This window comes from Mitosporidium daphniae (genome assembly GCF_000760515.2).
Source record: "Mitosporidium daphniae strain UGP3 chromosome Unknown contig-49, whole genome shotgun sequence".
NCBI lineage: Eukaryota > Fungi > Microsporidia > Mitosporidium > Mitosporidium daphniae.
Genome location: NW_013546290.1, coordinates 1 through 20,527, shown reverse-complemented (window position 1 = coordinate 20,527; position 20,527 = coordinate 1). Strand labels below are relative to the sequence as shown.

Below are 20,527 nucleotides of genomic sequence, written 5' to 3'. Positions count from 1 at the left end.
ATTCCGTTTATTAACCCGATAATGGGGATGAAAGAGCTGCAACACCTGGTAAAACTTTACCCTCAAGAAGCTCCAAGCTGGCTCCTCCTCCAGTGCTGACGTGGCTCAAACTTTCAGAACATCCCCACTTTTCAACAGCCGTCGCTGTATCACCCCCGCCGGCGATAGAAATGCATCCATATTTTTCTGTGGCCTCAACAACAGCTTTCAATGCTGCTTTGGTTCCATTAGCGAATGGCTCCAATTCAAACACACCCAATGGGCTAAATTAATTAGTAAGGCTTGGGAATTACCCATTCCAAAGGACGCATCTGGAACGAAGGATGACTTCAGAAAAGAGCTCGCGCGACTTTGGGCCAATATCAAAGCCTTCCCAGCCATCTGGAATTCCCTCCTCCTCGGTGACAATACGGATATTTGAATCGGCCGAAAATTTGTCTCCAATCACAAAATCAATTGGAAAATGGAGCTTAACATTTTTTGCGGCGGCTTTTTCAACTAAAGAGCGAACAATAGTTGCTCCATGGGAATCGAACAGAGAATTGCCAATCTAAGGGTTATAATTAAGCCCAAGTGACCAACCTGCATTCCATCCACAATTTTTTTGAAGGTGTATGCCATGCCTCCGCCAATGATCATTTCGTCGACCTTGTCGAGTAGGCTTTCAATCAGAAGGATCTTGTCTGAAACCTTGGCACCTCCTAAGATAGAAAGAAAAGGATGCGCGGGATTTTCCAAGGCTTGGGCAAAGAGGCGGAGTTCTTTGCTCATAAGAAATCCAGATGCCCTAACATCCATATCTACGCCGACCATCGAACTATGGGGGCGATGTGCAGTTCCGAAGGCATCATTAATATAGACATCGCCGAGCTTGGAAAGCGATGTGCGGAAGGCTTCAATCTGCTCTGGCGTTGCAACGAGCTTAGTGCCATCTTTCTTGGAAACTTTTCCCTCCTCTGCAAGATGAAATCTCAAGTTTTCCAACAAGATAACCTGACCATTAGAGGCTGAGGAACAAGCAGCTTCGACATCAGCACCAATGCAATCATTAAGAAAGCTGACTGGGCGTCCCAAAAGCTGGCCAAGACGCTCACCGACAGGCTTCAAGGAATGCTTAGCCACCACTTGGCCGTCTGGGCGTCCAAGATGGCTCATCAGAATGAGCGCTTTAGCACCGTGCTCCAATATATAGTTGATACTTGGAAGGGCAGCTTTGATTCTTTGGTCGTTGGTGATGTTCAGATTTGAATCCAGGGGAACGTTAAAGTCCACGCGCATCAGAACACGTTTGTTTTGGAAATCGACGTTTTCAATTGATAATTTGTTAAGTGTGGTAGAAGACATTAAATAAAAAAGGAAGGGTAGCGTGAATTTAAATTTAACATTTTACACCACTAGTGGGGCGTAATTGTGGTGCCTTGGCGGGCCAATTTTAATTTCGAGTCTTTTTCAAATTGAGCGGATGGTTTGCCGTCGAATTAATCGGGATACCAAACTATACGTTACCAGTAATCACACAACCAATCTAATTTATTGAGTCTGAAAACATGTCTTTCTTCAATAGGGCAATAGCTTTTCCAGGGTTCAAGCCCTAGTTTAAATTGTCATCAACAGCAATAAATACAAACCTTGGGGCAGGATTTTGCACAGTTCATAATTGTATGGCATCTAAACACCGAGAAAGGGTCCTGTAAAGCGGCTCTTCTTTCCCTTGCAAAATCGTCTCTGGAATCGATCATCCAGCGATATGCTTGCATGAGGACTGCCGGCCCCAGATACTTGTCAGAATTCCACCAGTAACTGGGGCAAGACGTGGAGCAACACGCACAAAGGATGCACTCGTACAGGCCATCAAGTTTTTTTCTCTCCTCGATGGATTGAAGGTTTTCCTTGGTATCCAGAGTGGGTGGCGTTTTTTTCTTCAAAAAGGGCTCAATCATCTGATACTGCTTGTAAAAATGGCTCAAATCCTAGCTCAATGTTTACATACTAAACAACGCTTACCGGAACCAGGTCTTTAATCACATGCATGTGTGGAAGTGGATATATCTTCATGTCCTTTCCCAAATCGTCAGTGTTGATTTTACAAATACAAGCAAGCGTGTTGCTACCGTCGATGTTCATTGCGCAAGACCCACAAATGCCTTCTCGACAAGACCTTCTGAAGGTCAATGTTTGGTCCTGTTGATCCTTGATTGCAATTAGCGCATCAAGAACCATGGGGCCGCACTTACCAAGATCCACTTGATACTCCTGCATTCTCGGCTTAACGTCGGGGGTCTCTGGATTCTAACATAGTTAGCTAAGCACTAGTCAAAATACACCCATCTGTAAATGGCGAATTTTTTGAATTTAGGCACGCTAGGCGTGCCCGCTGATGCAATGGATGTTGAAAACAGGCGACGGATTGCCATCGGACACAGGTGCACCAAGTATTGCTAAAAAATCACAGAACTTAAATTGTTTATTTGAATTTCAAATGATGTTGATGGCCTTCAATTCATCCATGGAAAAAGAGGCAATTTTTGTATTCGATGCGGTCAGACTTTCCCTTGCCTGCAAGATCTGCTGCTCCATTGCAGATATTCTTTCCTGGATTTCAGCCACCTTTTTGGCATGCTAAAGTTAGACGAAAAAACTACCATCTCTCGTTTCTTATCAAACTCCGAATCGTCGACTTTTGCCTGTGAAGAGGAGTATCGCCTCTTTAGCATCTCCTCTGCTTGCAAATAGCATTTCTCGATATCAATGTCCTTGCCAATATAGCTATGCAAATAAGAAATACTCGCTCACATGAAAGGATGGCCGCTTTTTTCTCCAGAAAGCAGCCCATTAATAAGTCGATTCATTCGATAGTTTTCATAAAAAGTGGTGCGAGATATTTCCATGATCTTGAAAAGCAGCGTTCGCGCCAGTAAGGCTCTTAGCTTTGAAAAATCGCAGTAAGCCTCATCCTCAACTAAAATTGAAAGCCAGGTTTGAAATACTCTCGATCACACCCCATGGATAGGTTCGGCTTTTTCCTGCTTCGACTCCACAAGTGCCGTTGCTCAAATTATTGGTAATTGCAAATGGAAGCGAATCCTAGCAGATTAGATGATATAAGCCCGGCATCATACAAGTATTTCTGTTGAGCGTAGAGAAAACTCATCTTTGCCGCCTTCTTCTTTAAAAAGAGATAAAATGTTCGGGGAAAGCAGCGTCTGGATTCCATGCTTAAGGAGGGTCTTTTTTATGTTCGCTTTTGCAGCGTTCTTCTCAGACTGGGTTAGAATTTCAGCCTTCGTAAGCACTGGAATGACCAGCAGCTTTTCGGAAAGCTTTTTCATTGTTATCAAGTCCAGCTTGCTTATTGAAGATCTGACTGCGGAAAGAAAGTACACGCATGCGTGTATTCTGTTGTCATGTATCGACGCTCTAAAGGTGGGTGAAACCTCTTGCTCCAAAAATTGTTCGTATTGAGCATCGACAAAAGAGACGATCTTATTCCAACAGTTGAGCTGATTGATGCTATTTCCGTATTTTGAGACGCTGATTACGGTCACCTGTACGGGCATGCTTTTTTCGACGAAATCTAAAATTGAATGTCGATGGGATCGATACTTGCTCTAAACTTTTCCAAAATAGCCTCAGGTGGGACTTGAAGTGAAGCAAGCTCAATGATCTTTTGGCCATTACACAGCGACACCTCTTCAAGTGAAGCTCCGTTCGAGTTTTCAAGTGTAGCAAACGGAACATATTCGCGGGGTGAAGATGAATCAATTGATACTTCCAGCAGGGATTGAAGGAAGGCCTTTTTCCCAACGTCGCCCTGGCCTACGTTAAATGGCTCAATGTTTTGGGACTCCTACCTGCAAACAGCAGATTTAGAGAAAGGCCTTGCTTCATGGCAAAGCGATAGGCTTGGTTTGGGATGTTTGCTATTCCAAGGTTACTTACATCTGCAGGCAGCAATGCAATGGTGTCTCTATTGTTTGTCAGACTGTTAATATCATTTGGATCTTTAGACATCTATGTATTTCAGTCTAAAAATTCGTATTATTGTCTTTGGATTTGCCGTTACTATGGAACATTACATCAAATTTGGAATTCTTAAATTTAGCAATTATAAACGAGGCTCTTAATTTTCAAAAACCTTGACCGCATGTAATACCACAAAGTGATCCATTTATTCATTCATTTATTTATTTATTTATTCATTTATTTAAAATGGCCTATAAAGTGCCATAATTAATTTGAGCCAATATTTTTTTTAACTTTAATAATGGAAGATTCCCGCTTTTCTCGTCTCTTGAAAGATCCCAGGTTCGTCCGACCTAAAAAAAAGCAGTCTAAAGTATCAATAGATAATAGATTTAAAGAAATGTTTACTGACGAGCAATTCACGGGCAAATCTGCCTGCAAAGTAGATAAATTTGGTCGCCTGATTAGCGAAAAAGAGGCAGCACAAAATTCCACCAATGCTGTCAAGTCGTTAAAAAGGTTCTACAATTTGGAGGAGGAAGATTTTGATCCCAAAAATATCTCTTCTAAAGAAAACGACGATGGCGAAAGCGTAGCCAATGGTGGTGTGCCCATGTGCCAGGAAAGCATCCATTCCTCCAATTCATCATCCGAAGATGAGCAGGAACACTCTTACTCTTGCAATCCAGCAGCAATTGATCACGAAACCATTACAATTGGAGATGCAACTGCTCGCCTGGCATTTGTGAATTTAGATTGGGATAACATCCAAGCACAGGATATCTACCAACTAGCATATAGCTTTAAGCCGCCTCTTGGGCAAATTTTGTCTGCCAAGATTTACTATTCCTCGTTTGGAAAAGAAAGGATCGCTCAAGAATCGCTGTATGGCCCTCCTTCAAATATTTTCAAGCCATTGGATCCCAACAAGGACAAGGAGGACTATTCTCAAAATTATTCCGAATCTGATGAAGAAGTCCCTGTGGTAGCGGAAGAAGAAGAAGAAGAAGTTTTTTATTCCGGATCGGATGCTGAGGGCATTTTACATGATGTGACATCGGATTTTGAAGAACAAGAAGAAGAAGAAGAAACTTTCAAAGATATTGACACGTCCCTGCCCAATGGTGCCGATGCAGGCGATGGCGACTTAACCGGCGAGTCTGATTGTGGCCAAAATGAACTTTTACCTTGTGTTGCCTCACGGGAAGCCCGTGAGACGAATACATTAAGCAATCAAGCGGACGATACGGCCAATGTTGTTTCTTACGATTCAAGCGATTTATTTGTAACGGAAAAAACATTTGAAGATTTTGATGAAGAAGCCTTGAGAAAGTATCAGCTGGAACGTCTCCGATATTGCTTTGCTATCGTTGAGACAGATAGTGTCGAAACGGCCGAAGCCATCTACTCCGGCTGCGACGGACAGGAATTCGAAAAAACATGCAACATTCTCGATATTAGATATGTTCCTGATGGACAGGAGTTTTGCGAAAAAGACATCATCATCAAGGGCGGAGTTAGTACGAGTCCCATTGATAAGTATTCGCCCATCGACTTTACGACCCTTTCGCTGATGCACTCAAAGGTATCTCTTACCTGGGACGCCAATGACTTGCGCCGATCTAAACTTACAAAGGCCAGATTTTCCCAAGATGCCCTAGACGATATGGACTTTAAAGCATATCTTGCATCCTCTGATGATGAAGGGTCAGAAGAAGAAGAAGAAGAGCAAGGAACAGAAAATCATTGTGGCCACAAAAAAGAAAAATCCATCAAAGAAATTCTTTCTGTTTACAAAAAACTTGCTAATAGCCAGAGTCAGACAAACCCTTACAATGTAAAGTCTGCAAAAAATTTGTTTGAAGACGAAAAAGGGGAAATGTTTGATGTCGGAAAAGAGGCGAGCGACATCGATATGGAAATGACCTTCTTACAAGAAGATGACCAAGATGATCTTGAAAAAGAAAAGGTGGTGGAGACCGTTTTTCAAAGTCAGCTTCGAAAAGAAAAGGAGAAAAGAGATCAGAAGCGTGCAAAAAGAAAGGGGTTGCATGCTGATCATGTGGCTGCAAGCAAAGAGGACAAATCTCTTTCGCTGCTGGTGGATGAGCACAATGACTCTGACGGCGAAAATGCTCACTTCAATATGGACAAAATCATGAAAAGAGAAAGGGATTTGCTCAAGAAAAAACATCACAAAAACGAATCGATTCCAAAAGACTCGTTTCAAATCCAGCTGGATGACCCACGGTTTGCAGATATATATTCGGCCTATGAATACTCCATCGATCCATCACATCCTGGCTTCAAAAATACCTCTTCAATGAGAAAGCTACTTGCTTCAAAGAGGGCCAAACAGCCCAAAATAGATCCGAGGTGATGGGCATCGCGCACAGCGATGTTCTTTAAATTAATTAAAATTTAAAAATTAACCCTGCTCCTCCTTTTTCACACCGTCAAATGGTGCGGTGGTGATGTGCATGGTATTTGTTGCAAATTGTAAATGCTGTGTTGGCTTGTAAACGTTGGGTGGCGCGACAAATTTAATTTCAGTGAACCCGTGTGGCCATGTACACAAGTGTCGCCCGTTGCAGATAATTTACAAAAGATTTATTTTACAAAGTTGAATACAATTTAAAACCTTTCTGCAGGGGCAAAAGGCGATGCTGGGTCAACTCCCTCGAGCGGCGGAAGGAACATTGGCTGGCACTGGGCGTTCATGGCTTGGTATTTGTCGATGAAGACAGAGTCTTCTGAACCTTGCGACATAATGTTGGTATTAGAAAACATCCAATTCTCAAAATCATTCTTGCTGCAAGATGTTGTATTATAAATATTGGAAGATGATGATATGGAGTTGGGGGAAGGCACGTTGATATTGTCGCCATTGTTCGAGAATATGGCAGGGCACGACATTTTTCTCGGCGATGACGGAGAGTTATAAAACATCTGCGGTGAGGCCATATATAGCCCCCCACACGTTGCTTGAGAATGCGAGGGCAGTTGCCGATAGTCGAGTTGTTGCGGGATAAAGTAATCGGAAGGCCCCAAATATTGCGCTTGCTGAGAATCTAATGGCATCGCTTCCATGCAACCAGGATTCTTCGACGAATCTACTATTGTAATGGACGCCCTCCTCCTGGGGGCCTTGTCTGTTGATTTTGCTGCACTTTGCTTCTTCTTTGGGCGAGATGGTTTTGGTCGAACAGAAGCATTTGGCGGCGCATGGGAATGGTGGATGGTTTGGTACGCGTTAGGGTTTGAGTATATGTCACCCATGAAAAACCCTGCTGGTGATTGGTATAACTGTTGCTGCCCGTTGGCATGTGTTTGATGGTAAATGTTTGCGGAGACCGCCTGCGAAAGCGAGGGAACAAAATTTTCATCCGTGGCTCTTGCCCTTTTTTTCTTCAAGTAGCCGTTTTCAAACAAATGGAGGTAGTTTGGATCGATGCCCCAAAAGGCCCCCTTTCCGCAATCGGAGTCGCAACGAGGAATCTTAATAAAGCATTTGTTTAGCGAAAGGTTATGTCGGATAGAGTTTTGCCAGCCATTCAGCTGGTTGTGATAGTATGGGTATTTGCAAGTAATCCATTCATAAATTGAGCTGAGGGTCAGCTTTTTTGCTTCTGATGACAAGATCGCTTGTGCGATCAGCGAGGCATATGAATATGGCGGTTTTGAGCCGTCCTTGAAGGCAATTGAGTAATCTTCGAGTTGAATTGTTTTTTGCATGTTGAAGGGAGCCTGTGAAAACCCCATGCCATTGGACTGGGCATTATTGGGCGGCGCTACATTTTCTTTCTGTGAAGACGCAAATGCAGCTTCTGCATGCCGAACAGATGTGAAGAATTGAGGCGCAAAATGTTGCGAAAGAGCGTGGTGTGTATTTGCATCGGCATTGCCGTTGATAATTTTTGATTCTGGATGAACGATCGGGAGTGATGCAAGGGGTTGGTCATACATCGAATAGCAGTATGGATCTGGAGCGTTTTCCCCCATATACTGCCCAGGCATGAATGGAGACAGCCACATATTTCCGTTTGCATCGGGGTGCGAAAAGAACTGATTCGATCCTGCAGGGGAATGCATAGAAAGTTGGTGGTATCCGCCCATTTGTGTATTCCAATTATTATTCATACTCGATAACGGCCCGCCTATTTCAGAGGATGATAATGATGATGCTGATGATGATGGATGGGTCAGCTGCGGTCCATTGATTTTTGATGAATTAACGGATGATGTATTTGTTACGATATAATCCGTCATACAGAATAATGAATGTTGCCGGCTTGAATTTACTGAAATAAGGACATTCTTTAACGGAGATCATTATCATATGTCATTGTTTATACAAGAATTGATTGAAGATTATCGATTGGCCAGATCTTTTAGGAATAAGAGGTAGGCTGATTGTGATGGCCTTCCGGGATGATGATTGATAAATGATACGAACAGATAAGATTCATATCACACTGATGGTAACATTGAAGCATCATGAGGGCATGATCTTATGATTATTGCACTTGATAGTAAATCCAACCAAAGTGCCCCAAAAGTTGTGTTGCAATTAAAATTTAGGGCCAATTGCACGGTTCCCTTGAGCTTTTTGACGGCCCCATGGGAATCTCGTTCCACGTAAGTGTTGCGTTTTTATTGCAGCAATCGTTGGAAATAGTGTCCAAGCTGCCTAATCGGTCGCCTTCACTTCCAGATACCCTGGACAACATATACGCGTCAAACATTGCTCGTACTCGCTCCATACTTTGCTCGCTGATTCCAGAATTCGATCATACGTTCCCCCCGGTCATTCATATTGCTGGGACAAAAGGAAAGGGATCAACCTGTGCCTTAATTTGCTCCCTATTGCAAAAGTATCTGCCTGTGCGCAGAGTGGCTCTTTACACATCGCCGCATTTGAGATGCATCACTGAAAGGATGCAGATAAACAGAGTGCCGATAAAAAGACTCAAATTCGCCTCTCTTGTCGAGTACTTGGTTTGTGAAAAGGGGCTTGACGATCTTTTTCAGTTCCAGCTGCTGACGATCATTGCATTTCTTTATTTTTCCACCTGCAATGTGGACATTGTTGTGGTTGAGACCGGCATCGGAGGCTCATTGGACCCGACAAATATCTTCCCCTCGCCTGTTGCCACAATCATTACCTCAATAGGGTGGGATCATACCGACTTGCTTGGTACGTTTGGTTTGTCAATTTTTATCGCCCTCATTAGGAGACTCGCTTTCCTCCATTGCTGCAAATAAGGCCGGCATTATTAAGGTTCGTTCAACAAGGCTCTCATTATCAGAAGGGAGTTCCCGTTTTTGTGCCCTCGGACCTGCCATGCGAGGCATATGATGTGATTGAAAATATCTCCTGCAACCTCGGTGCTCCACTACTGCAATGCGATCCGGTTGGCTCGCATCTGTATGTTCCTGTTGGTATTTGATGCTTGTTTATGTGCAGAGGGATCGCATCAGCTGATGAATGCTTCTTTGGCAATCAACTCGGTCGATCTTGTGCTCAAACGTCTTTCAAGTCTTTGCACTTTGATTACATTTGACAAGGTTACCATGAGATGGCCGGGCCGATGCGAGATTCTGTTATCGCCAAAAGTACTTCCAGGCGTTAGATTATTTATTGACGGGGCCCACACGTCCGAATCGATTGGCCTGGCAACAAAGTGGTGGAACGACGCAAACAAGCCGTATCGGGCGTCCTCCAATTCATACCTCCTGTTCTCTTGCTCTGAACAGCGGAATTCTAAATACAACCTTTTCAACGCTGTTTTGGAACAATCGGAAACCCCTTTTGCTGCAATATTCAATGTCGATGCCGAAAAGCTGAGGGCGCTCCAGTATGTCGATGGGTTTTGTCCACAGTTTTCTGTTGCGAATGCGGAGGTGCTAAAATTGCGCAATGGCGTGGATTTTCACATTTCAGACCCCATAAACATGCTTTCAACGCTAAAATCCAACATACCTGAAGGCTCAAACCTGCTGGTCGTTGGGAGCCTGTTCCTTGTGGCCACAATTTTCAACATTTTGGATATTCCAGTGTTTGGCCACGCCACCACCTTTCAGTATTAAATTATAATAAACCAGCCAATCCCACGTGGCCGTGGAATCCCAGTACCGGTGCGCTTATCGGTGCACTTTTGCATTTGTATGCGCACACAGGCAGTTTTAAATTTCATTTTGTTGTGTTGCATTGCATTGCGCTTTGTTGTGCTGTGTTGTGTTTTGTTGCATCTGATTCCAACAACCCGATTAAGTTCAACTTAACTTGTGGCCTGCTCAAATTACAATTTTACCTAAATTTAATTAGCATTTAATCATGTCACTGGAGCTAGTTAAGGTTTTTGATCATCAGACCAGCCGTGTCAAGGGGCTTTCCTTCCATCCTCGCCGTCCATGGGTTATCGTCTCTTTGCACACAGGCATTATCCAGCTTTGGGACTATCATCACGGATTGCTCCTGTCGTGCTTTAACGAGCATGAAGGTAGTGCCTGCTGATCCTTATCTCTAGGACCAATTCGAAGTGTTTCTTTTCACTCGACCCAAAACATCTTCGCTTCTGGAGGCGATGATGCTAAGATTAAGGTTTGGAATTGCCAATCACAAACGCTCTCAGCATCTTCCACGGCCTCCAGCGACGCCGCCTCCAGTCGCTCCTTGTTTACTTTAACCGGGCACACTGATTATATCCGATCTGTAAGCTTCCATAACGAATCTCCTTGGATTTTGTCCGCATCTGATGACCAGACCATAAGAATATGGAACTGGCAATCCCGTCAATGTCTTTCAATTTTAACGGGCCACAATCATTATGTGATGAATGCCGCGTTTTCTCCGCTCGGCGATATGATTGCATCCTGCTCGCTGGACCAGACCGTTCGGATATGGGACATCACCGGGCTTTTGCGCAAATCTTCGGCCTCCTCTGGAACGGCAAGGGGATCGCCCTCGTCATCCCCATCTTCGTCGTATCCAGACCTATTTGCTCCCAGCGAAGTTGTGGTCAAACATATCATTGAGGGCCACGAAAGGGGAATCAACTTTGTCTCGTGGCATCCGTCTGGGCAGATGCTGCTGTCGGCGTCCGATGATCGACTCGTCAAAGTCTGGCAGTTGGATGCATTCAGGGCTTGGGAGGTTGACACGTATTCGGGCCATTTCAACAATGTCTCGTCCGCCGTCTTTGCATACCACGGTGACATCATCATCAGTAATTCGGAGGATCGGACCCTTCGCGTCTGGGACACGCATTCCAAAGCGTGCATTTTGAACTTCCGAAGAGACAATGATCGCTTTTGGTTCGTTTCTGGATATCCAAACACGGCTCCAGAATCCCAGATGATGATCTTCGGGGCCGCGCATGATAACGGATTTTCCATCTTCAAGTTGGAAAAAGATACGCCTGCCTTCACTGCCATCAATGACGATGGCCACGAATCCTCGTTTTTATATGTTTCTTCCGGTTGTTCGCTCAATTTTGTCACATGTGCACTTTCAAAGGCCCCGGAGAAAAAATCCATTGGCGTCCTTGTATCGGACGAAAAAAGCACCACCAACACGTTACATTTGGGCGAGTCCCCCACGTCAATCAGCTTGAACCCGGTGGATGGTTCAATTCTTGCCGTTTATAAAAAAGAATCCAAAAGCCACTGCGAGCTGTTTCCCAACGTTTTTATCCCACAGCCACCGGGAAGTTCATCTCATCAGTTTATAGGCATGATCACAAGCGTGTTGAAACTCCCTGCATTGAGCGCCGTTTTTCTTAGCAGAAATAGATTTGTCGTGTTGGATGAGGCAGGTTCCTCCATATTGCTGCTATCTTCTTCCGACAAAAACTTTTCCAAGCGAATCATTACTTGTGTCACTTGTGATAACTTGTTTAGCTCCACCATTCCCAACAGCGTTTATTTGACAAGCTCTGCAACGGATCGAATCTTGCTTTTTGATGTTCAGCAAGAGCGCATTGTTTCGGAGCATTCTTCCGTATTTTTTTCCGGATCTCCGATACTATTTTGCTGCTCTTCTGAACGTAGCGACTTTGTTGCCTTTGGCTCGAAAACAGGCATAATGGTGTTGACCAAAAAGCTTGAAAAGAGCCTTTCCAACATCCAGTGCAATTCAAACCATATCGAAAGCATGGCTTTGGACGACAAAGACCATCCGGGCACCGCTGTTTTATATTATTCCACGTTTTATAACATCAATTATGCCCTTGTATCTGGGGATTCCGGAATCGTGTTGCAAACGCCCTCGCCCATGTTTGTGACAGGCATTTCGAAAGGAAATTCGCTCGGAGCCATAGATAGGCGTGGCGTTTTTCAATTGTTGGATTTCGATCCTACCGAAATCAGGTTCAAATATTCGCTTGCTTGTCGCGACTACAGAACGTTATCATCGATCATTTCTTCTGGAAATCTTGTCGGCCAGTCCATGATTTCCTTCTTGTGTCGAAAGGGACATCCAAAATTGGCCTTGAAGTATGTTAAAGACACGCAAACCAGATTCGATTTGGCTTTAGAATGCCTTGACATCGACATGGCCTTGACCATGGCGCAAAAGCTTGATCTTTGTTCGTGTTGGGAAAATCTTGCAAAAGAAGCCATGCTTCACGGCAGGGTTCATGTGGTCGAGGAGTGTTATCGCCGATTGTTGACGTCCAACTATGAAGAGTATTCTTTTAAGCTGTTGTTTCTATGGATCCTAACCGGACAACTGGACAAGATCAGGCGATTTTGGAAAGAAAATTCATCGGGGCCTTCGACCCCGATTTTCGACTTTATTTGTGCCTTTGTTAGTGCCGATAAAGATGGCATTGTTGAGATGCTCCAGGCAAGCGGGCAACACATGTTGGCATTCGCATTCTCTGCAATCAATGGAATGGTCGATGGCAGTGGTGTGGCACAAGTTAACGACGATCAGAAAAAAAGAGTGTTCAATTTCATTGCTTCGTGTTCCGTTGGAGGCGCAGCGGAGCGCGCTTTGTCCGCTTTCAAGCCAAACCCGAAAGCTGAATGTGAGTGGCCGACCCGGGATTTGATAGAAAAGTCGCCAGAGCCTTTTTCACCACCCCATCATCATCATCATCATGATTTGATGCAAGAGACGAGCACTTTACAAACTTCCTCTTTTGTTGGTGAAGAGAAAATGTGTGTCGATGGCGCCGCGAAAGCTAACAGCCCTCCGGATACATCTTTGGTTTCCACGGAAGCTTGGGGAATTGACGATTTGGAGTTTGAAAAGCAGCAAAGTTCGATCTTTTCCAGTGAAAACGAAACGGCGGCACATGATGCCATTTCTCGAGCGCAATGTGTTCCCGGTATTGATCCGATTCACAATTTGCTGTCATATTCATCCTCCGTTGCGGCGGATCATATTGTGATTGGAAACTTTGAGGCTGCCATGATGGTAACTTTTATTCTTTCACCGCGCTAGTTGTTGAAAAACCGCTTTAACATCACCCTATTTGACCCGTTGAAGGAAAAGATGCTGTCCATATTTGCTACCAGCAGGCTTTCACTATCGTGTACTTATTCATTGCTGCCGATGGACGACTTTTTATCGCTATCTGTTGTTACACCGCCTTGTAGATTTGCAGAGCTTTTGTATGACAGGGGCCTATCTTTGACGACATCGGGAAAATTCGTTGAAGCTCTGGGCGTATTTTCCGATGCTTTGCAATACTGCTGTCTTTTCATCGGTTCGGCCCCCAATGATGATGAAGCTTTGAAAAACAAGTGCCGCGAGTACATCCTTGGTCTTTCCATCGAGCTGGCCAGACGTTCTCTCTCTTCATCAGAAGCTGGTCCTTCCTCCGATACGGTGGGCAAGTGCATTGGTTTGTCGTTTTTATTTACCCAATGCGGCTTGGAGGCCATTCATCTTTTGTTGACCCTTCGATCTGCGCTCAGCCTGGCCATTAAATCGGGAAATTATCGAATGGGCGCCCTGTTTGCTAGGAAACTTGTGCACGAAAATCAGCATGCCCCTTCCAATATCCAGCTTGCCCAAAATGTCATTTCTCAAATACAAAAGTCGCTCGTTGTTTGTGAGGAACATGTAAAAAAATCAGAAACAAGTGGAAACCCGGCAGATTGCAACCCTCCAATTCCTAGCTCCAACTACATGGTATCCGGCGCCACGCTCAAGTACATCTGTGCGCGCACTTATGAGGCCGTTTGGAGCAATTCCGTGCACGAGGACCCTCTTGTGTGTCCATTCTGTGCCGCCAAGTATCACCGAAATCTTTCTGCTCCTTTTGTTTGCGACATTTGCCACCTGTGCAAAATTACAAAATGATTCGATTAATAAATTTTCCTTAATTAAGCAGCTCGCGGTAAGCGGCTTTTGGGCGCACCAAACGCGTTTTAATGTACAACTTGTTGCTTTCCGGGTCATGTGGAAAACCATCTTTGAATGTACAGCTTGTGATCGGCCAAGCTCACCTTCTATTGACAAGTAAAACGAACGCCAATGTACTTTAAGCTCCAGCAGCTTCACCAATAGCGAAATGGACTGCTTTTCGGGCGGGTAGATCTTTTTAAACATGTCAACAAACTCGGCAGGTGCCGTGCTTGGAGGTATCAGCAGCACAGACACCAAGCTTTGCAACGTTGTAAACGCCATATTTAGCTGGTCGACCAGCAAATGCGACGAAAGGCCATTGATGGCAACAGATTGGATCGAATCCAGATCCGTCAGCAGCTACCATTAAAGCCACCCAAAATACCTTTTCTAAAAACGTAGGTGCAAGAGACGGGAATCGAGCGCTCCAGAGCTTTTCCTCAATCGCCTGAGATAGGGACTCAAAAATCAGGATATAAAACCGTTCAAATTCCCCGGCACTGGTAAAGTTCTTCGAGAGCGGTCGAATTGTGGTGAAAATCCACGACTTGATCTTTGAAATGTCAAAGGATTTCAGGGACGGGATTGCAGTAAGCACAGGATCCACCGACGACTGGTTCCCAGCTGTCGACGAGGTTCCGCGTTTGCCGATGTTTCGGACATATACGCCGATCGGGAATTGCCATATCAGCGATAGCGATGCCATCGCGTCCGCATTTAGCCTGAAGATTAGCTCCAAAACGGCATCACTTACTTGTCATAAAGCTGAATTACATGTGAATACTCGATTTCGGATCTAAACTTTCCATTTGAATGCTCAGAGCCCACMAGTCTAGACTGAAGCTGATCCAGTGAAAAGGAAATGAATTTTGCGGTATTGCTTATGTGGATCAAAAATTGAGCCCATTCTTCGACATTATCGGAGGCCTTATCCTCCAAAATCTTTGGATAGGGTGGAACTAGTATTAGATATCACGGCCAATAGGTACTGTTGAATCTAGACAGATACGCCGTGAATGCTTCCGATATCAATTGAGAAAGCTCATAAAGGGTCTTTCCTGTAGAAAGCGGAATAAACAGGTCCAATGATGCTCGACAGGAATCCATAAGTTGGAGGCACGAAGAAAATATTTTCTCAACCACGGCATCTGAAGAGGAGATTGGACAAACGACATTTGCTTGAGAGCCAGCCCCTTGTGCTACTTTAATCAATTCCCTAAGGTAACAGAGAGCGGGGTAAAACCTTTTTTGGTCAAGCAGAAGTAGAGATAAATAAGGCTCTAGAGACTCGGAAATGACCGTTGGAGTTGGCATATCAACGATCTTGGAAATGTCGTCCTCAAAAGCGTGAATTTTCCGCTTCAATGCCAGTGTAAGTTCTAAAATTAGATCCACTGGCTTTTTGGAAAGAGAGCGCAACATCCATGCACTTGAAATAAAAACGCCACAGCTAACCTGATTGTTGAGAGGCCTCGACATATAAACTCCCTATCCGGATTCCAGTCTTTTGGAAAGAAAGAGTAATGATCTGACTTGATGATCTGAAGTCTCCGAGTAAGCCATTCTAGCCTCTCTGTCAGATGAGATACACTTGAGATCTTGGTGGTCATCGATTTGCACACATACCTCTTGGTCTTCAGAAAAGATTTTGAAATATTCCTTAAATTGGACCGTTAAATAGGACTCAAATAAACTGGCCCTAAAGCTATAAGGCAAAGAGTGGAAAACTTTTCTCCAATCAGGTCGCAAATGCATGCTGCCATAAATAGAAATTCAGAAGCAGGCAAGGATGGTGGAGAGGGCTCCTCTGCTTGCACAAATGGGTTTTCTGAGATGAAGGGATTTTTCTTTGTCTCCAGAAACGGATTTTTGGGGGTGGGAGCACATTTCAGGTATCCTTGAAACGTGAACAAGGCCGAAATTTCGGTGTTCACTTTAACTTTGATGCGTTTACTTGCTTCCTGATATGAATCCAGAACTGAAGACATGCTATTAAGCATGGGGAGCTTCATGTATTCGAATTTTTGCCGGAATTTATCAACAACATCCAGCAAGGGTGAAATTTCCTGCACGCAATAGTAGATTTGCTTCCAGTTGAAGGAGGGAAGGGCCTCCTTTTGTAGCACAAGGATTACAGAATCTACGATACACAATAACGTCGATGCTAACCTACCTAGTCTCTGGAATGAGGACAAAAAGAAAAGAATGTCCTTAATTGTTCTTTTCTCAATCTCTAACCTTCGTGCTTTGGACACAATTTCGGCTACAATACTCTGAGAATCGGCAGAGCTTCTGGAAACCGATGAAATAGCCTCCCTTTGAAGCTGCGCAAGGCTATTCTATGCAATTAAGCGGAACAGCTACAAAAAGGGCCCTCTTATTGTCCTCAAATAACAAAGTAAGCGCATCTCTTCCAAACTCACCATCGCCTAAATCCAAGCGCGATTTCCTTGACCTATGATCATCCAAGAATCTCTTGGCATCGTTTTTAATCGATGATAGGGTGGATGCCAACGAATCCATCGAGCAGCTCTTAACGTGCTCGCTAAATTTAAATCGCTCAATGGTACATATCAATGATACCGCCTTTTGAAAGTAGAAAGTCTATGGTTGGGACACCGATCATTTGTCAAATTTCTGATTAGCAGCAAGAATTTAAGCCGATGTTTTGGAGTGCAATTGCGTGGCCCCGACTTTACCAACCCACAAAATGTTTCATTTTATTTCCGAAATTTTATTGACCATCACCACGGCAAATCGAAGATGAAGGGGATTCCGGTGCTCCTAAACAAGCAGGACGGGTTTCTATCCATCTCACCGACCCATTTTTCGTGGACAGATGTTAATTCTACATCCAAAGTGCAGTTCCCATTGAGCTCAATTACATGTAACGGACTAAACCCGCTGCTAACCCCTAGCTCTGCATGTTAATGCAGCCACGCCGGGCTCGACAAAGTTTCTTTTGAAAATCTCATTGAAGCCGATTGCAACACCCACAGAGCCCTTATTGCTGTCGTTTGAAAGCGAGTCTATCAGAAACATGATCAAGGAGCACATATCGCAGTGCATGGTGAAATCGACCTCATCGCCAGCGGCTCAATTGCGGATCAAGATTCTGGCAGAAACCCCGACCCTTCTATCGTTGCACAAGGAGCTCGTTGCGACCGGATTGATTACCGATGACGAGTTTTGGGCCCCGCAAGAGGTAATGTAAGTGCGTTTTATCACCATGATGCAGAAAGAAATTTCGCTTCTCTCCATTAAAGACCAAATGGAGAACGCAGCCTTCCCCCAATTGCCCTCAAGCTACCTGCCATCAACAAAGAAATTCTCCATTACGCCCGAAATCATACAAAGGCTATTTGCAAACTCGCCAAAGCGTAAGCACCCAGCCTTTTATTTGCAGTTCAACAAATTTATACCGACTTTGTTATCACAAGCAAAAAGTTGGACGAAAAGTCGTTTTGGACGTCGTTTTTCCAAAACGATATCAATGCGGTGACGAAAGAATTTAGCAGCAGTTCGACAGACGCGGAGGCCCGTATACCCTCGGACCTGCAATCGCTAAAGGATGCGGCCTTGGACTTTTCGGTGGAGTTAATGGATTTCCCGGACTCTACGCACGACCCGCTTATATCTGCCATAAACAAGTGGTCAACCATTCTGCTTCCACAAACGGCAGCACCATGTAGCTTGACACATGATGTTTTGAGCGAACATGCAGTGGCCTGCTTGGAGCTTAAATCGCAAAATGAGTACATCTCCAAGACTTCAGGTCAGCATAAGGCTGACTCTGACGCACCTCGGCCAAGTTTGCCTTTTTCTTGGATGGATTCTAATTTCAAACCTCGATCTTTGGATCTTTCTGGCGCATTTTGTTCACTGGATGAGGTGTGTGAAAGGGCATCTCCAACCGATTTTCTCTCTTCCTTTCTATCGGCGAGGGAGGATATAAAGCTTTTCCACGATAAGGCGGTGTATGTCCTGAAAATATTGTGGCATTCTCCATCCCCCTCTCCAGGTCTATTTTCTATCCTGGTAAGAATTCTGGATTTGTTCCGCATGATGCGATCGTCATTTCCGTCCCAACTCGAGGGTCTAGGCCACTCGTTAGAGTCCTCTTTGATGTTCGCAATCACGCAAGCGGAGCCATTGCAAAAGCGGATGAAAGTAAATAGCACTTGATCGGGGTTTGAAGCCTTTGCATCTACATACGCAACGCCCAAAATTCAACCTGGTCCACATGGTCTTCCGGCTCAACATAAGGCGCTTGTGCTTGCAACCAAATAATTGGGCATCATCCAACACGTTTTTATGTGCAAAAATAAACAAAAATTATCTAATCGATCGAAGAATACTTGAGCATGCCAGTGGCATCGACAGGATGCCATGACGCGCCATACACGCACTACTATGGCAGCTGGGCTGCGCGAATGGCAAAGTTGATGGCTTTTAAAATTGACGGCAAATTCAAGCATCTACTTGTCCCAGTCTCACAGCGGCAATGCAAGTCGGTTTCTTTCGAAACTTATAATGTGGTCGTTTATTTTTTCACTCGACATTGGCCATGGAAGCAAGTAACTTCAACTCCCAATTCCAGTGATCAACGCACATATCCACAAGATTCTTCGATGCTTTCCAGCCGAGAACATTCTCAGCAAGAGAAGGATCGGCCACAAGGGTATCCAAATCACCCAATCGCCTTGGGCCGATCTGCGAGATAGTGAAAGTTGAACCCTACTTTGAATTCTAAATGGTGATGCGAGGCTCTTTCAAGTTGATCAATAACTTCGAAGACCGTATAACCGATGCCCGTGCCGAGGTTAAACGCGGAAAAGTCCTTTGAAAGCGACGGAGCCTTTTCCATTGCTGAAACGTGCCCAGAAACCAAATCTTCAATGTGAATGTAGTCTCTTTTAGCTAATGCGTAAAATCATCACATCAAAACCTGATCCATCTTCCGTATGAAAGTCATCGCCATAAACGCAGAATGAGGATGTCCTATTTTATAGCCTTGAAGTCATCAGGGGTAGAAGGTTGGTCGTTTGCCGAAGAGGATCTTCCCCCAATTCATACTTGGGATGTGCGCCAATCGGATTGAAATATCTTAGCGAGACAACCTTGAACGGGAAGGAAGAGCTAGAAGCATAATCTGATAAGATTGCCTCACACATAGCCTTTGAGCGCCCATATGGCGAAATAGGATCAATTGGAGACGATTCAGAAAGTTCTGCATTCTGCTGGCCATTTGGCCCATAAACAGCAGCGGAAGATGAAAAGATAAAAGTAGCATCATCATTGCGTGAATATGCCTGCTTGTATTTTGAAAAAGAAGCGAGCAAGTTGATTATAGAAGACACGTTGTTGTGATAGTAAAGAAGGGGAGAAGAAAATGATTCTGGGACAGATTTGTATCCCGCAACATGGAAGATGGTCAAAATCTTGGTATCAGACAGGGAGAGCAAAAGAAAATCCAAATCGTCTGCTCTCGTCAAATCGATTTGGTAAAATTCAAATCTTGACTCGAAGCAAAAATCTCCGACAGTTTTTTTAATTCTCAATAAGTGAGCTATGAAAAAAGAATGTACAGCTAATTACCCTTTTTGGAATTGACCAAGTTGTCCAAAGCAATTAAAAAATGCCCTGCTTGCAAAAGCTTCACGCACAAATGGGAGCCGATGTAGCCTGCAGCACCTGTCACCAGAATTGCTGTGCGCATAAATCGAAAATCTGACTTTAATTGGAATTAGATCATTACAAAGTGATCTGCAAATAACGATTGGAGCAATAACGACAACATTGACGGAAATGGCCAAATGCTTTCTAACCCTAAATGCAAGTTTAATATCTCCATTATTTAAGGTTAGACAGCGTTTATAGCGAACTAAAATACATCCGCCGAATTAATGAATTTCTGGCATTGATTGGTGCGATTGGGTTTGCACCAAAATAATGGCAGTATTTCCAATCGTGTCCTGAAAGTACAGAGATCAGCCAAGAAAAGAGACAATTCCATCCTGAAATCTAAAGTTTTGGGCAAATCTACCCGGCATGCAGCAAATTACGTAGCTGTTGAGCAAGTATCGAGCTCGGTTGGGCCTGGTAATTTTGCAACTGCTTTGACTTTGCCTCAACAAAAGGGCTATACTCTTCGCAGGCATGAATATGCGTTTTCATACGCATGTTCTCACATAGCATGTACAA

The 20,527-nt window shown here is 44.2% G+C and overlaps 13 protein-coding genes across 13 annotated transcripts; 6 read left to right on the top strand and 7 right to left on the bottom strand.

Annotated features, from left to right (window-relative positions):
- Window positions 1–10: 10 nt before the first annotated feature.
- DI09_49p130 (phosphoglycerate kinase) lies at window positions 11–1,344 on the bottom strand (the record flags this gene model as incomplete). Its single annotated transcript, XM_013381956.1, has 3 exons — window positions 11–263; window positions 294–550; window positions 583–1,344. The coding sequence occupies 3 exons, from the start codon at window positions 1,342–1,344 to the stop codon at window positions 11–13; spliced, it is 1,272 nt and encodes a 423-aa protein (XP_013237410.1).
- A 181-nt stretch (window positions 1,345–1,525) lies between these two features.
- On the bottom strand, window positions 1,526–2,414 carry DI09_49p120 (uncharacterized protein; the record flags this gene model as incomplete). The annotated part of the gene is made up of 4 exons (XM_013381955.1): window positions 1,526–1,591; window positions 1,629–1,970; window positions 2,005–2,289; window positions 2,325–2,414. 4 exons carry the CDS (start codon window positions 2,412–2,414, stop codon window positions 1,526–1,528), a joined length of 783 nt encoding a protein of 260 aa, XP_013237409.1.
- A 1,160-nt stretch (window positions 2,415–3,574) lies between these two features.
- DI09_49p110 (uncharacterized protein) lies at window positions 3,575–4,011 on the bottom strand (the record flags this gene model as incomplete). The annotated part of the gene is made up of 2 exons (XM_013381954.1): window positions 3,575–3,816; window positions 3,852–4,011. 2 exons carry the CDS (start codon window positions 4,009–4,011, stop codon window positions 3,575–3,577), a joined length of 402 nt encoding a protein of 133 aa, XP_013237408.1.
- A 253-nt stretch (window positions 4,012–4,264) lies between these two features.
- DI09_49p100 (putative pre-rRNA-processing protein Esf1) lies at window positions 4,265–6,343 on the top strand (the record flags this gene model as incomplete). The annotated part of the gene is made up of 1 exon (XM_013381953.1): window positions 4,265–6,343. The coding sequence occupies one exon, from the start codon at window positions 4,265–4,267 to the stop codon at window positions 6,341–6,343; it is 2,079 nt and encodes a 692-aa protein (XP_013237407.1).
- A 254-nt stretch (window positions 6,344–6,597) lies between these two features.
- On the bottom strand, window positions 6,598–8,232 carry DI09_49p90 (forkhead transcription factor; the record flags this gene model as incomplete). Its single annotated transcript, XM_013381973.1, has 1 exon — window positions 6,598–8,232. The coding sequence occupies one exon, from the start codon at window positions 8,230–8,232 to the stop codon at window positions 6,598–6,600; it is 1,635 nt and encodes a 544-aa protein (XP_013237427.1).
- Window positions 8,233–8,583: 351 nt separating this feature from the next.
- DI09_49p80 (FolC bifunctional protein) lies at window positions 8,584–9,322 on the top strand (the record flags this gene model as incomplete). Its single annotated transcript, XM_013381972.1, has 2 exons — window positions 8,584–9,160; window positions 9,198–9,322. The coding sequence occupies 2 exons, from the start codon at window positions 8,584–8,586 to the stop codon at window positions 9,320–9,322; spliced, it is 702 nt and encodes a 233-aa protein (XP_013237426.1).
- A 71-nt stretch (window positions 9,323–9,393) lies between these two features.
- DI09_49p70 (folylpolyglutamate synthase) lies at window positions 9,394–10,053 on the top strand (the record flags this gene model as incomplete). Its single annotated transcript, XM_013381971.1, has 1 exon — window positions 9,394–10,053. One exon carries the CDS (start codon window positions 9,394–9,396, stop codon window positions 10,051–10,053), a length of 660 nt encoding a protein of 219 aa, XP_013237425.1.
- A 247-nt stretch (window positions 10,054–10,300) lies between these two features.
- Window positions 10,301–13,414, top strand: DI09_49p60 (uncharacterized protein; the record flags this gene model as incomplete). The annotated part of the gene is made up of 2 exons (XM_013381970.1): window positions 10,301–10,446; window positions 10,507–13,414. 2 exons carry the CDS (start codon window positions 10,301–10,303, stop codon window positions 13,412–13,414), a joined length of 3,054 nt encoding a protein of 1,017 aa, XP_013237424.1.
- A 111-nt stretch (window positions 13,415–13,525) lies between these two features.
- DI09_49p50 (putative subunit alpha of coatomer complex) lies at window positions 13,526–14,278 on the top strand (the record flags this gene model as incomplete). The annotated part of the gene is made up of 1 exon (XM_013381969.1): window positions 13,526–14,278. The coding sequence occupies one exon, from the start codon at window positions 13,526–13,528 to the stop codon at window positions 14,276–14,278; it is 753 nt and encodes a 250-aa protein (XP_013237423.1).
- Window positions 14,279–14,528: 250 nt separating this feature from the next.
- Window positions 14,529–15,802, bottom strand: DI09_49p40 (uncharacterized protein; the record flags this gene model as incomplete). Its single annotated transcript, XM_013381968.1, has 3 exons — window positions 14,529–15,045; window positions 15,098–15,166; window positions 15,333–15,802. 3 exons carry the CDS (start codon window positions 15,800–15,802, stop codon window positions 14,529–14,531), a joined length of 1,056 nt encoding a protein of 351 aa, XP_013237422.1.
- A 194-nt stretch (window positions 15,803–15,996) lies between these two features.
- On the bottom strand, window positions 15,997–16,846 carry DI09_49p30 (uncharacterized protein; the record flags this gene model as incomplete). Its single annotated transcript, XM_013381967.1, has 2 exons — window positions 15,997–16,657; window positions 16,719–16,846. The coding sequence occupies 2 exons, from the start codon at window positions 16,844–16,846 to the stop codon at window positions 15,997–15,999; spliced, it is 789 nt and encodes a 262-aa protein (XP_013237421.1).
- A 517-nt stretch (window positions 16,847–17,363) lies between these two features.
- DI09_49p20 (uncharacterized protein) lies at window positions 17,364–18,501 on the top strand (the record flags this gene model as incomplete). Its single annotated transcript, XM_013381966.1, has 4 exons — window positions 17,364–17,533; window positions 17,590–17,703; window positions 17,764–18,300; window positions 18,345–18,501. The coding sequence occupies 4 exons, from the start codon at window positions 17,364–17,366 to the stop codon at window positions 18,499–18,501; spliced, it is 978 nt and encodes a 325-aa protein (XP_013237420.1).
- A 373-nt stretch (window positions 18,502–18,874) lies between these two features.
- Window positions 18,875–20,042, bottom strand: DI09_49p10 (UDP-glucose 4-epimerase; the record flags this gene model as incomplete). The annotated part of the gene is made up of 4 exons (XM_013381965.1): window positions 18,875–19,036; window positions 19,113–19,236; window positions 19,400–19,805; window positions 19,922–20,042. The coding sequence occupies 4 exons, from the start codon at window positions 20,040–20,042 to the stop codon at window positions 18,875–18,877; spliced, it is 813 nt and encodes a 270-aa protein (XP_013237419.1).
- Window positions 20,043–20,527: the final 485 nt, after the last annotated feature.